Here is a 14550-nt window from a genome sequence, read left to right as displayed (position 1 = left end):
GATGATAACAAATTAAGAGGAGGTAGAGATATAGAACCTGCATGCTTTAATTTGAAAAAAGAATTTAATGAAAGGGAATTTTGAACAGTAATGTGTGGGCTGAGACTGAGCAAAGGGAAGTTGGAGGCACAGTTTGGTCTGCCACAATGACGATAACAAGCCATCAAACATTCAATAATTAATATCATAAGTTCCCCACATCACAGCTCTACATAGCTCCAACTTGAGAGCTAGGAATCTCTCCCTCTCATGTGTGCACGAGACAGCAAGAGCGGGGGCTCTTGTTTTGTTTTGATTTGGCTGTCACTCTATCTGTGATCAGATCTTCAACGATTAAACATGTATCGAATTAACATAACATCACTTTGGGTGCACATAGTCTTGTGAAGCATATTTCAAAATTATAAACTGTTTTAGGTTGACTCCCGTAAAACATGGTTCACAACTTCACATATATATTTTTAAGTTGAATTTCAACAATTTGTTAAAAAATGGAAAGAAGCTTAGAAAAGAAAAATTAATGAATAGTCATATATATATATATATATATATATATATGATTAAAAATAAATTAAAATTTGAACCTTGCTTTGCATTATCAGCCATAGATTTCTTTTTTCATGAACATACACAGGAGTTCTCATAACGGGGATCGGATCCTCTCCTTTAGAAAATAAATCTTACTCCACCAAAGTGTATATCATTTCTATTTTATTTATTTTTTCAAAGCCTTATAAAATAGAAGAAATCAAGGAAAAAAGAAATATGAAGAGGATCCATTTCCCTCGCAACGATATTGATGATATGAAATACGAATCCTCGCAGGAATATCTCTACCTCTTTGAATCAGTTTTTCAATCTTTTTATTTATCCATCATTTGTTTTTTTCTTTTCATTTTGTATGTGCTTGGGCTTTTAATTTTTCTAGGTGTGGAGATGGAAAAGGATCTTTGATATGAAATGTGGATATCATTAATTAGTAGGAACACAAATTGACATGAACGAAAAAGTTATATTTGATTTGATATTGCTATCTATAACTCTCCTTACACTTCTTAACATTAATCATGCCATTTCGTACAAATAAACCTCATGAGAAAAAAATTGAACTAAATAAAATTACTTATGAGATACTGATGACCGTCTTTAGCTTTTCGTCCATACAAAATTCCCAAATATTAAAAGAAAAAGTGATAATTAATTGTTTCTTTTTATAGGTTATAATTAATGGTTTCTTGATAAACGAGCACTAAGCTTTTTTTCAACAGAAAATCAAACACGTACGCACTACATTATTAAGGGCTTAAGGTGAAGTTAGACGTACGTTTGTTCATATGGGGCCTATGACCAGTCTGCGTTGGCGCGTTACACCCCTGAAGATCGATCATGTGTTGGTGATTAGTCAATTCAATTGCCAATCCTCCTTCACTTACATATATATACATATAGGTCGTCACACATAAAAAAATGTACCTATAGGTGGTGAGAAACTAATGTTAATAATATATTTTTAACAAACGTTTTTCATTTATGTATTTGCTAAAAGTCAATTAAGTATATGAAATATTATTTATCAAGATTTGACCCAATTGATAGATTATTATATTTTTTAAGTATATTGACAAAAGTTCAATTTTGTGAGTGTACGTATAAAAAAAAACTTTATTAAAATAGACAATTGATAGTCTCATAATTTTTTTACTATAAAGATATTTTGTTTTTAAAAAGAAAAAAAAATATGAAAAGCAATCTATTTCATATTTAAATTATTGTTAAAAAATAAATATAAACAAATTACACTCACATTCCTTAATAGAAGTTAAATTAAGTGTGATATGCTTCCTTATATAAAACAAAAAGAAAGAGTGTCAAATGAGTATTTATGATACATGAATGTGTCATTATTCTTTTTTAAACGTAGGCTGGTCTATTGAGAGAGATGTATGAAGCAGGTATGATGTCATCCTTCCCATATTGCCTGTACGAACTATATATATAAAATTTTGTAATTGCAGAATGATGCAGAAGGGTTTGGAAGTGTACTTAATCGCATTGAGAGTGGATGCAGAAGCAAGTGGCTCCGCTCGTTCAATCTACTGGCTGCTTTTTGCTCTGTTATAAGAAACCACTTAGCCACTCACTGCATGGGCATGTCTTGGAATCTCTAGTGGGATATCAGTACATGCATGAGACAAAGTGGAATTGAACAAGTAAAAAGAAAATTAATGAAAGCAAGCAAGGCCACATGCCACATGCCACATGAGCGCTCAACACAACTATATATCCACGCACGGTAACGGTATTGTAGTCAGGTTCCAACTTCCAAGCCCTACTCCACTCAGAGCTTCAGACATCTAATACTAATCGCTGATCACATACCATCTAACTCTTGAAAATAATAGTAATGTTCAAATGCATTTATCATTTTCCAACTCTAAAATGCAGGTTTAATTTAATTATTTCTAGCTACACTGTGTGTAATTTATCTCTAAATTGATATATGCAGCAATACACACACACATATATTAATTCATGACCTGCTTGAATTTCAGGAAACGGTGTGGATTTTAACAAAAAACGTTAGTTTGGTTGTGTTGATTGCATATCTTCAAAAATAGGGAGATTTTCTCCATTTTTTATTGTATTAACTTTTTCTACGATGTATGGAGGGTAACAGCATATATATATTTGAAGGAGTTACTATATTAAAAATTGGAGTATACATCCATTAATTTTATTCATTTCATAAAATATATTTCTTCGTTTATTTCTGATAAGTTATTTATTGTATTTCTTTTTTGACATAAAGAGTTCATTATTAAAGAAATGTTATAATAACAAATGTTAATCATTATTATTAGAATATTAATTAAAAAATTAAAAATATTAATCTTTTTATTAAAATACACAAAATTATGATATTTATAATTTTTTTTTACCCTCGTATGATTTCTATAATATTTTTTTTAGTTTTTTAATTAATGTTCTAAGAATATTGCTTAACAAGATTTTATGATGATTATATCATTTATATATTTGTGTACTGATTGTTTATTTTTGTCATTACTCATAAGAAACATATATCAAGTCCTCCCTTGTTACTTTTTTTCTGCGCACATGGCAAACTAAGATCTTATGATGGATATTTGAATCTTGAATCATGAATCATATGAATTCCCCCTCGCACCACCCCACCGAGTCCCCACCCCATCGAAGCAAAGATGGTAGCCGACAAAAGAAACAAAATTTAGTTTCCAGGAAATTATGTATTTTGCACATATATTATGACTATAATAAGTATTTGACATATGGAATGACTATGTGAGGCAAAGGCGTGAGGCCCCCCGTGTTAAAGTTGATGCATATATTATCAATGTGATGTTGCATAAAAAGGTTCAGTAAGGACAAATTAAACTAAATATGTTGTTAATAGTTGAATTTCTGTATGAAATAAAATTATATTATAAGAAAGACAATATTTTTTTGGTGATGATGATCCTTATATTTTGAAAGAATTAGTCACCAACTCTCTGGGTTGAGAAATATCCCGGTTTAAAAGGATCACTTAGAGATGAAGAGTGATCCATGTTGCTAGTTAGCAGCATGAATTTCTAGTTATGCTATATAACTCTTCCTTGTTTCAGTGTTATTATTTGTGGCATGGCAAGTTGGCAACTTTCATATAGGGACGACAGCGTACTATCAAAAAAATTTGTTTCCCACTTGGTAGGTACGTATTGCGCACTATCTCAGTAGCTAGCTAGCTACCGATTCTTCGTGTAAACCAAAACAGAAGCTACTGATACTTGGTTCTTTTATCAGTTTGCTTTTTCATCATTTCATGCTATTTCCATATAAACAATCATGCATGTGCATCTATCAATCATTGATAATTTTGCTCTTTTTCGTTCGACTGTGTATTGTTTGGATTAGGTGACAAACACTTAAGTTTTTAAATTTTTTATCATTTAGTTAAGGAGGAAAGGAAAACAAGTAAAAATAATAATATAGCCAACAATATGCCCCATTATACATAATTGTGCATATTTAACCCAAAGTAAATAAATATGAAGAAGAAGAAGAAAGAATATCCAGAGAATTCCTTATGGGTTATACAGTAATTCCTCTTTAAAAAATTGTCTTACCATTTAGACATTGAAAGACTATCGTCACATGGTTTGTGCCATTCCCATACTTAGGCGATACAGGTGTTTGCTTCATAACGAGTTTGGCCCCATGTAATGTAGGGGCCAAATTACATATTCGAGCCATGTTGTTGAATAAAAATATAAAATATTAAATCAACAATCATAAGGCATGTGTTTCGATCTTGAATGTACTCATAATGATTCAGTGAAATTATGGAAGCAAAGAAAGTTCTGTGCAGTTACTTTTTAAATTCTTTATGTCGATTTTATTATTTAATGAGTATTAATAAATCAACTTTCTACATATACTACAGATTTGAGTTTGATTCTGAATAAATCATTATTAGGTGACTTGTAATTGTTTCCTATTAAGTTTGTTTTTTTTATTAAAAGGGATGGTTTTGGGGCAGTTACATGCGATGTGTTTTTTCACAAGTTAAAGTCGTAACCAAAATCAGATCTCTAAAACACATTTACAACTTAGAAAGAAAATATAAAGAAGTACAAAAGGATCATAAGTTATCATTTAAAATGCTAAATACCATATATATATGTCTTGTTAATTAGGTGCGATTAGTAAAGAATTTTTTTGCGGCAGTCCACCAAATAAGAAACAAAACCACTCAATGTTTGTTTGGTAGAAAAGAAGTTTTTTCATCTTTAAAAATTATGATTCCTAAAAATCATAAATCTATCAATTATGTTTTCCGTAAATGAATTAAATTTATTTGATTGACGATTAAAAAATTTTAAAATGAATTTTTTAGAAATCAAAAGAGTTACACATATTTTTATAGATTATTTATCACATTATAATAAAAAATAATAAAATATTTTTATTATAATAAAATTAAACTTGAAAAAAATAAGATTATCACATTTTCATAAAAAAAAAATTATGAAAAAACTGATTAAAAAATATTTCCAAAAAATACCATTTTCCATAAATATAATTTTTTTAAATACATATTAAATATGAGAAAATAAGTTTCCTAACATATAATTCCTAAAAAATTAACAAATTTCTCTCTTATCCGCTTAGTTTCACCTCAAATATTACATTGTGCATGTCTACTGTGGTTAATTAATTAAAGGTCCCCCGCTAGTCGCTACGTAGATAGGTAGAAACAAGTGAGGGAGATTCGAAATAAATTGGACGAATCATGGAATTGACTAGAAAAGGATACAAACAAAACCTAATGGGTGTTTGGTTTGGTTGTTTTCTGTTTTCATTTTTATTTAAAACAAAAAATGGTAATGAAAATGTGTTTGGTTTGATTTCTGAAAACAAAATGAAAACAGGAAACAACTAGAAAATGAAAATAATAAATTTTCGTTTTCACTATTTTCAGTTGAGAACAGAAATCTCATTTTAGTTAAAATGAAATTGCGGTGACAATGAATGTAGTTTTAAGCAAATCTAAAAATACAAAAAGAAAATAAGTCAATATATCATAAATTTTCAATATTTTTATTTCATGAAAATAGAAAACAAGAAATCAAACTAAACATATTTTTAGAATTCAAATCTTTTAAAAATGAAAACAATTTTCAGAAAATGGAAACAGGAAATGAAAATGCAAACCAAACACACCCTAAAATATGTAGATCTTGCCTAGTTTACATCCAAAGTCTAACACAATGATACTTTTCATTCTATCTAATCTGGAAAAAAAAATCTTTAAACATCTAAAATTAATTGAACACTTCAGAGAGATAAAGGAAAAAAAAATTAATATAATAAATAATAAAATGTGATAGAAAAAGAGAAAAAAAAATAATATTATTGAACACTTCAGTCATAGATAATTATACATTATAAGTTTGTTTATTTTTAGAATAATTATTTTGAATTTATCATAATGATTATTTTAAATTAATTGTCTGTTTAATTTATTTTTTTTGCAACAGTTAAACTCGTAACATTATCCATAACTTTTTAATTCAGTTAAACTTTTGTAAGTAACGTGTAATTCTACTTTCTTTCTTTTTCCCCATCTATTTAGCGGGTAGAAGAGTCTCCACTGATTATAAAAAAAAATTAATATAATTTCTTGAAGGATTTCTTAAGTAAAAAAAATTATTTCTTATAATTTCTTTTCTATTGGAGTAAATCTATGTGGTGAGAAGAGTTTCTTACAAATAAATATGTATTTTCTGTAAGAAATTGTTTCTTAATAATAAAAATAGTATTCATCTAACACAATAATATTATAATTAAACTATAATTAAGTGAAAATAAAAAATATAAAAATATGGGTTTTTTTAAATTTCTTAAAGTTTTTTATTTTTGGACTTTTGGAGTGAAATTGTATATAAATTTCTTATCATATCATAAAAAATAATATGAAACCTATAAAAAGTAACTTAAAAAAATTCCATTGGATATACTATTAGTATGATTAGTTGTTTAGCTTAAATAAGAAATTTAAGATATTAGATAGATAATTTTACTGATTCGACGTAATTAAATAATTAATTTGATATATATTTTCTAACTTTAATTTCATATAGATCATATTATTAACTTAATATTCGTACTCTCACTCTTATCATCTCACGTATTTTAAGAAAATGCATTTTTAACTTGGGGAAAAACCACAATTATTTTTATATTTTAAACATTTTTTAAATATTTGATCATCTTTAGTATATTTAAATAAATTCTTATAAAAATACTTTTAAAAGTATACAAAAGATTGCTTAATATTGTTGGATTCGATCAATTTAGCTTATTCTAATTGACAGAATAAGAACCTTCCCAACCACACCTGACAAACTAGTTATACAACATTTTTTTTTGTCCATAGTTATACAACCAAGTATCCATTTCAAAATGGCTTAATTATGAATTTGGTCCTCAAATTATTTTAAATTATTTAATTTGATTCCCAAAATTTTAAAAAATTTAATTTGGTCCTCAAGTTTTTAAAAAGTTTAATTTGATTCTCAAGTTTTAAAAAATGAATCAATTTAGTCTTTAAATTATTTTGAACTTTCCAATTAGGTCCTCAAGCTTTTAAAAATTTGATAATCAAATTGATTCATTTTTGAGAATTTGAAGATCAAATTAAACCTTTAAAAAATTTGAGAATCAAATTGATTCAATTTTTAGATCTTGAGGATTAAATTGAACCCTTTTAAAATTTGGAGACCAAATTGAACCATTTAAAATGATTTAAGGACCAAATTGATAATTAAGCTTTTTTAATAACTAATTACATGACATCTTTTAAAGTTTAACAAAATTGATTTAATTTTCTAACTTTTATAAATTAAGCCAAAGTAACTAACATAAATATTAGTCTTTTACTAACATAATTATTCGAGTGGTACTTAATTCAGACCTCTTGAATAAAATCTTGTGTTTAAGTATTATAGATGAAAAAATTAATTAAAATGATAGATCCTACTAAGTTATAAATTAGATTTTCTAACAAAAAAATAGTCATCAATAATATCAGTAGATATTTTGTATGAATATCATGGTATAAAAAAATATAAATTTATCTCTTAATTTTATATTTTTAGGAAACAAATCTTGATCTTTACTCGTGAACCATTACCCTATTGTCTATTGAACTGGAAGGGCTTTGTTGGGTCCAGCCAGAAAAATTAAGGACTACCAGGTTTCATGTGAGGGCGTTGGTACCAGCACCTAGCAAAATTGTTGGTACACCTAACAATTATGCGTGATTCCCATTTTGTTCTTCTGTGAAATTAATACCAATTAGACAATTCATAAGTCTCAAACAGATTTTTTAAATTTTTTTTACGGATAATTTAAAATTAATGACCCAAGCATAAAGGATAAATTGGGATTCGCACACAATTTCTTGGTATATCAGGAATTTTACAGGGTGGGCATAGCAATGCCAGTCTCGTGGTGATTGCCTCAGGCTTTAGTATCTTGATTGAGATGAGGCCAGGCCCATTTAGCCTTGTTCTAGGTATGCTCGTGTCCGACCTATATTTAGCTTAAGATTGGTGCTTTTTTTATTTTATTTTAGTGTACTTTTAGCTTTTACATTAAAGTATTAATCTCGAGCAAAAGTAATTCTTAATGTCTTAGAGTGCGGTTACATGAGATTATTTTCAAAATTATTTATCTGTCATGTGAAATAAGTTTAATATTTAAATATGCTAAGTGGAAAATAATTCTAAGATAACTTATTTCAGTTAAGTTTACTAAAATAACCCTTTTCATAGTTAAACTACAGAAAAAGAGTATGAAGTTAATTATTATTGTTAGTTTTGAATTTAAATTAATGAATAAGGAGACAAAATAGCTCTCATTGGAATGTGATTCAAGAATTACAGTGCAACACAATATTGTGTTGTATGGGAGAAATTATTAAGTTGTTTTGAACCACAATTGTTCTCTACTTTTGATCATTCGTTACATAGCACATAATTAAATGTTACTATCATAATATCCTGTGCACGGGTATTAAGTTTATAATTTATTATTTTCTTATTTTATTATATTTTTTATAATATATTTATCAATTATTTTTAAATTTTTATATATGTTAGTATATATGTATGTATGTAAAAAAAAAGATAATTATGAATATCCATATATATATATATATATATAAATATAAATATTTTCATATTATAAGTGGCTTATTGAATTTTTTTCTTAAAAAAATTGAGATCGTGCCAAGGGATGACAATGGGCGAAGCGGGCACATACAATAATAAACTTTTATCGGCCTCACCAAATAAATATTTGTCATGTACTTGTATGTTAACAGCATGATACACATTAAATTAAATGGATACCAGTGGATTTTTTTAATATCCGGAATATCCATAGATATTTTTGCCAAGATAAGAAAATAATTTATAAATATTTTAACAAACATTTTTATTGTAATTTTTAATATTTTCTTGAAAAAAAATAATTTTAATTGTTACAACTAAAATTATTCAAATATTCTACAATCTGCACAATTAAAAATGCCCATGAATAATTCTAAATAAATAAATTTAGTGTACTCCAAACAAAAATATCTAAAATTTACTCTTTAAAATATAAACTCAAACAAAAATACATCCAAATATAAGTCCAAATAAAATTATACTCCAAAACATAGGTAAAAAAAAAATATTAAGAATATTTACATATTTAAACATAGTAAAAAAATAAATAATATTTAAGTATTTTAATATTAATGGACAACACATATTTCTAGGTACAAATACCATGGTACTTGCCCCATGTCCATTAATATACAGGCAGTGAAAAAAATACATATATAATTGTACTCATTATCCGTGAGTCTTTCCTAAAGATACTCATTTAATATTTAATATGAATTTTATCAAGGAATGTCTGTGAGTATAAATTTCTTTGTTAGTTATGCATATTATTTTTAATTAAATATGAAATAATTTACTATACATTTTTTTCATAATATTTTTAACTAAATATGAAACAATTTACTATATTAAAATATATTTTTAAAATTTTATAATTAAATGGTTGACCATGAATAAAAAATTAAAAAATATTATATATTAAATTGATAATTATATAAATCTATTGATATTTTAATTTATTACAATAAGAATTTTTAAGTTATGAAAATTAAGAATTTAAGATATATATTTAATTAGAATAAATATTGATTATATATTCCTATCATGTTTTTTTTTAAATGTAAATAAAACTAAAACATAAACGAGAGAGATAAATCACATGTAGAATAAACATATTGATAAAAAAATTCTATTTGATTGAATATAGTATAAATTATTAAAATCATGGTTAATGTAATTTATTATAATAAATCTTGACTGTAAAAAATATAATAAAGTTTAAAATTAAATATATTCAATGTATCACTCGATTATCAATGTAACACAAATTTATTAGTGTTGATTATTTTTTCATATATATCAATATATTTTGCATATAACGTAACTATTAATTCTTCTAAATATTTCAACATGCTAACAATTCACGTAATGTATATTTTTCATATATGTGAATTCATAAAATGTAAAAAATCAAATTAATTTATGTATTGATAGCTGAATGATAATTAACTTATCAGTAATTAACTTATTATATTAATATATTAACATCAATCTATTGATTAATTAATTATTAACTTGAATTTATTATATTAATGTTAATTGATTGAATTTAATTTGTAATTATATTTGTTTGAATTTAAAATAAAATAATCTTATTCAATAATTTTTGGAAGGAATAAATATCCAATTATCATGGAACATCATTCCATGAAATAAAATTTTCATATATATATAATAGATTATTTTTTAAATTAAAAAAATTAAATGTATCACATAAAAATGAGTTAGAACCATAAATAGGTGATCAATGACTATCTAATAATTGCTCCATGTATTTGGAAATTAACTATTTTTTTTATAGACAATGGATTTAGAATATATGTAGCAGCAAATGAACGAGTGTTGCTAGGTGCACCCAACATTATTGTTGGTGCACCCAGCATTATTTAAAAATGATAAAATTGTCCTTGCTAATTTCTTCCCTTACGATTAAGTTGATCCGTAAGTTGATTTTTAAGAATTACGGATCAACTTGATCCATAAGTCTTTTACGGATTAAGTTGATTACGGATCAAGTTGATCCGTAAAGGATATTTCTGTCTTTTCGTGGTTAGTACTGGTGCACCAGCAACAATAATGCTGGGTGCACCTAACAGCACTCCAAATTAACGAAGAATGTGTGTCAGCGATAATGGCCTGATGAACCAATCCAATAGAAAGCGTGTAGGGCTTTAGGCCTATAAAATTAGTGGGCTTAGGAAGGCCGAACAAGAAGAAGCAGTGTAGTACAATGCTTGTGCATGGTTTAAGTTGGATAAGGAATTAGAAATCTGTACTACAATCACTAAAACTGCATAAATCCAATCGAGTACTACTATTCATTACATACAATAATTCGTTAGATATTTTTGGAGTTTTCATAAATGAAAAAAAACAAAAAAAAAACGTGACATATCAATATGATTATGAAATTAAATTTGTGTAAAAGGGCAAGCAATTAAGTTAACAATAGTTATGTACAAGTAATTGATTTGATTGCGTATTTTTCACATGGAGAAGCAGCTGCCCTTGTTGCTTTGGACTATGATCGGGGCTGAGGGCGGTGGCACAGTCTTGGTGGAGGAACGAACAGCCTCGTATCGCCGCCGTGCCGACGGCCGGGGAAGGTTCTCCGGCATGATGGTTTCGAGCGAGTTGCCTTGCCAAGGTGAGCACGTTCTTTTCTGGCTCCATTTGGCGCCACCATAAGAATTGCTATTTGATACTACTTGGTTACCAATTGGCATAGTTGTGATTTCAATTGCTTCGTGGGCCAGTGCCACTAAATTGCACATTTCTAGTCCAATTATGGATGCCACTCCCATCATAACGCATTGCCTCTTCCAACATGTTTCGTTTTTCACCCTTTACAACGCACACGGTGTCATTTAGTTGTGTTAAAATGTTAGTGACATGAGTCACGTACATGACATGTAAATTGTGACCCAACAAAAGAAAAAACATATGTAGAAAGAAACATTAAATTAAACTTACGATGAAAGTTGAGGTGGCTTTGCGGGGTTGAAAGAAGCGTTGGAGGGTTGGTTTGAAGTAAGAGGGGGAAGGCTTAGTAAGCAAGTGGTCCTCATGGTGAGAGTTGAGACAATTAAAAACCTTCCACGAACACCCTCTTACTTAAATTATAAAGTCTCTCGACTTAGAACTAAAGGAAGGAATATAGAGAGAGATACTATGAGGAAGCAGAAAAGCTTGAAATGTAAAAGGAGTAAATAGGAGAAAATGGTTAGAGTTATAGGTTGGACCCGTGAAAGAGGCAAATCCATCTTTATTTACTTTTAAATTAATTAATGGTTGAGTTTAGCATCTTGTTTTTGGTGCTTCCTATTGCTTGCCGTGTTTGCAGCAATCTCGCCTTGCATAGTAGAGGACACACTTGTCGCAGTCTCTCCATGTATCTTGGATGAAAATTTGGACTTCCTTAATGTGAGTTTCAAATAAGAGGATTCATTCATTTCCATAAGTAACGTTGTATGATTATTCTAGTTTTCAATTATTTTTTTATTAGTTTTGCAAATAATTGCCTTGAATGTCTGATTTCTGATTGGTTTTAGTATTTAAGTATGTTATTATACAAAATATTTACCAAATTTATCAATAACTTAAATCTGAATTTTTTTGTCATATTACTTTTTCAAGGGTACACATCCGAAAGAACAATTTATGAAAAATGAGTTGTTTATGAATTTTTGTGGGTCAAAATTGTCCCCCTATATTATGAAAAAAAATATAAAGATTGGCACCATTCGGATATAGTACCATGACGCGTTTAATTTCGTTTTTTCTCTTTCCTCGGCTCTTACCATCGCACCTGACCAAGTTCATTGAAAAAAAAAAAGAGCTACACGTGGATGGCGAGACAAAAATTTTAGCTTAACATCAACTACTTTTCCAAAGTACTTCTAGGGTTACATTCATTTATAGAAAGATATGGGTAATTGCTTACAAAACAAGTCAAAATTTTAGGATAACATGTGAACAAGATGCTACTTTTATAACCAATTTAACAAATTTGGAGCAAAAGACGAAGAATAAACAACTTGTATTTTTGGAATTTCGTTGCTGATAAACATGCTTGCAAGGTACTTCTTATCCAACGGAACTAATAGCTTTGTCGGCATAAAGAGAAGTAGGCTTTGACTTATTTATCATAGATAACTACCTATTTATTTATGAATAAACTCTAATAATAACAGTTTTGTTACTGGTGGTTCTAAAAAATGATGATTGAGTAATTAAAAATAAAAATAATCGTTGGAAAATATTTAAGTCCCACATCGTCTAAAAATAAAAATAAATTAGAATATATAAATAAGGAGTAACCCTCACCCTTAAACTAGTTTTTGAGGTTGAGTTAGATTTTTTATATTATTCATTATAACAATACTAAAAAAAACATAGCATTATTTTACGATATCTCTATTTTCTATTAAAAAAATACATGATATCTCTACCATGCTTTCTAATAATAAAAAAATTAAAACTAAATATTTAGATACAAATAATTAATGCGTTAAAGTTAATATTAAATTATTTGGGTATTATTTAAATTCAATCCCTGACCAAAATAATTTTTGATTTATTTATCTTTTGATTGATCTCCAGGTTAGTCAGAGTTTTTTTTTTTTTTGAACCAAAGGATTAAGATAAAAAAAATAAAATTAGCCAAAAGTAGATCATATACTTCACCAAAATAAGTAACTTTTTTCTCATGTTGGTGATGATTTGAGCTCAACTTAAAAGACAATATTAAAAGCCCTAACTCTACAAGTATATTTTTCTATCTAAGACATTTATCCAATGTTTGGTATTGTGAAGAAAAAGAAAAAAAATAATTTAATTCGAAAGAAAATAAAAAAAAAAAGATTATTTCTTTTTAGAAATCAATATTTTTCTCAAGCAAGTAAAAGAAAGCACATAATTATCTATGTTTTGTTTTCTCCCAACTAAACATATCGTATATAAATTTTGCATTGAAATAACGTAATATAGTCGTAGTTAAGGAAGCCTCAATAAAGAGATAAAAATTTTGTAGTATTTTTTTTTTCATTCACAAAAATTAAAATTTAAATCTTAAGAAAAACTAAGCTCTTTATCACTTGAATGAATAAGCTTTGGTCTAATTTTAACGGCAATTGAATGTTTTTTTTTAATGACAATTGAATATAATTCTGAAGAATTATGCTGAAAATGTTCACTTTTGGGACTTGGCTAATCTTGTTTGCATCAATTTGTGTTTTTAGAGGGAAAATATTGAACGGGTAAAACTTATTTGTTAGAATGCTTTATACAATTGGTAAATAATGTATTACTTAGATATATGTATTTATATAGGAATGGGTTACATTTACTACTCTTATTTTTTAATTTCTAATAATTTTGAATAAAAAAACATTTTACTAGTATTTTCTACATGACTATTTGATTCAACTTATCTGTGATTTTTTTTTAGAAAACAGTAAGTGAAGTAAGTGATTTTTACTATAAATAATCATGTTTGAGTCGGGGTGTAATTATCATAGACAATAATTTTTTTTTCAAAATATTTAACATATATTTACTACTCAAACTTACCAATACTTATTAAGTTGTAACAACCATATGCTAGTTCATTGGTGGTTTAGAACAATTAACTAAAGTATACTAAAAAAAGTATGGATCAATGAATATTTTAAATAATAAAAACTATTTACATAATAAATATAAAGAATTTGAATTTAAAATTGATAGAGTTCCAATAAGTCAATCCAAAGATTCTTTGTGTGATATTGAAGGTCTTATGACTAAGTCTAAAACT

General features: G+C 27.2%; 1 protein-coding gene across 1 annotated transcript; it reads right to left on the bottom strand.

Moving 5' to 3' along the window:
• Positions 1 to 11029: 11029 nt before the first annotated feature.
• Positions 11030 to 12033, bottom strand: LOC102661561 (uncharacterized). Its single transcript, XM_006578107.4, has 2 exons — positions 11730 to 12033; positions 11030 to 11600 (listed from the first exon to the last, which is right to left on the bottom strand). Exons 1-2 carry the CDS (start codon positions 11822 to 11824, stop codon positions 11243 to 11245), a joined length of 453 nt encoding a protein of 150 aa, XP_006578170.2. The 5' UTR covers positions 11825 to 12033; the 3' UTR covers positions 11030 to 11242.
• Positions 12034 to 14550: the final 2517 nt, after the last annotated feature.

Source organism: Glycine max, chromosome 4 (assembly GCF_000004515.6).
Source record: "Glycine max cultivar Williams 82 chromosome 4, Glycine_max_v4.0, whole genome shotgun sequence".
NCBI lineage: Eukaryota > Viridiplantae > Streptophyta > Magnoliopsida > Fabales > Fabaceae > Glycine > Glycine max.
The sequence above is the reverse complement of the archived record's forward strand: the minus strand, read 5'-3'. Positions and strand labels throughout refer to the sequence as shown.

What these genes read in the sequence shown, in the direction of transcription:
- LOC102661561 (XM_006578107.4), bottom strand. Translation starts at nt 11,824, where the DNA reads ATGAGGACCACTTGCTTACTAAGCCTTCCCCCTCTTACTTCAAACCAA. An exon ending in AAGCCACCTCAACTTTCATC is followed by an intron (nt 11,601 to 11,729) that starts GTAAGTTTAATT and finishes TGCGTTGTAAAG; the next exon opens with GGTGAAAAACGAAACATGTT.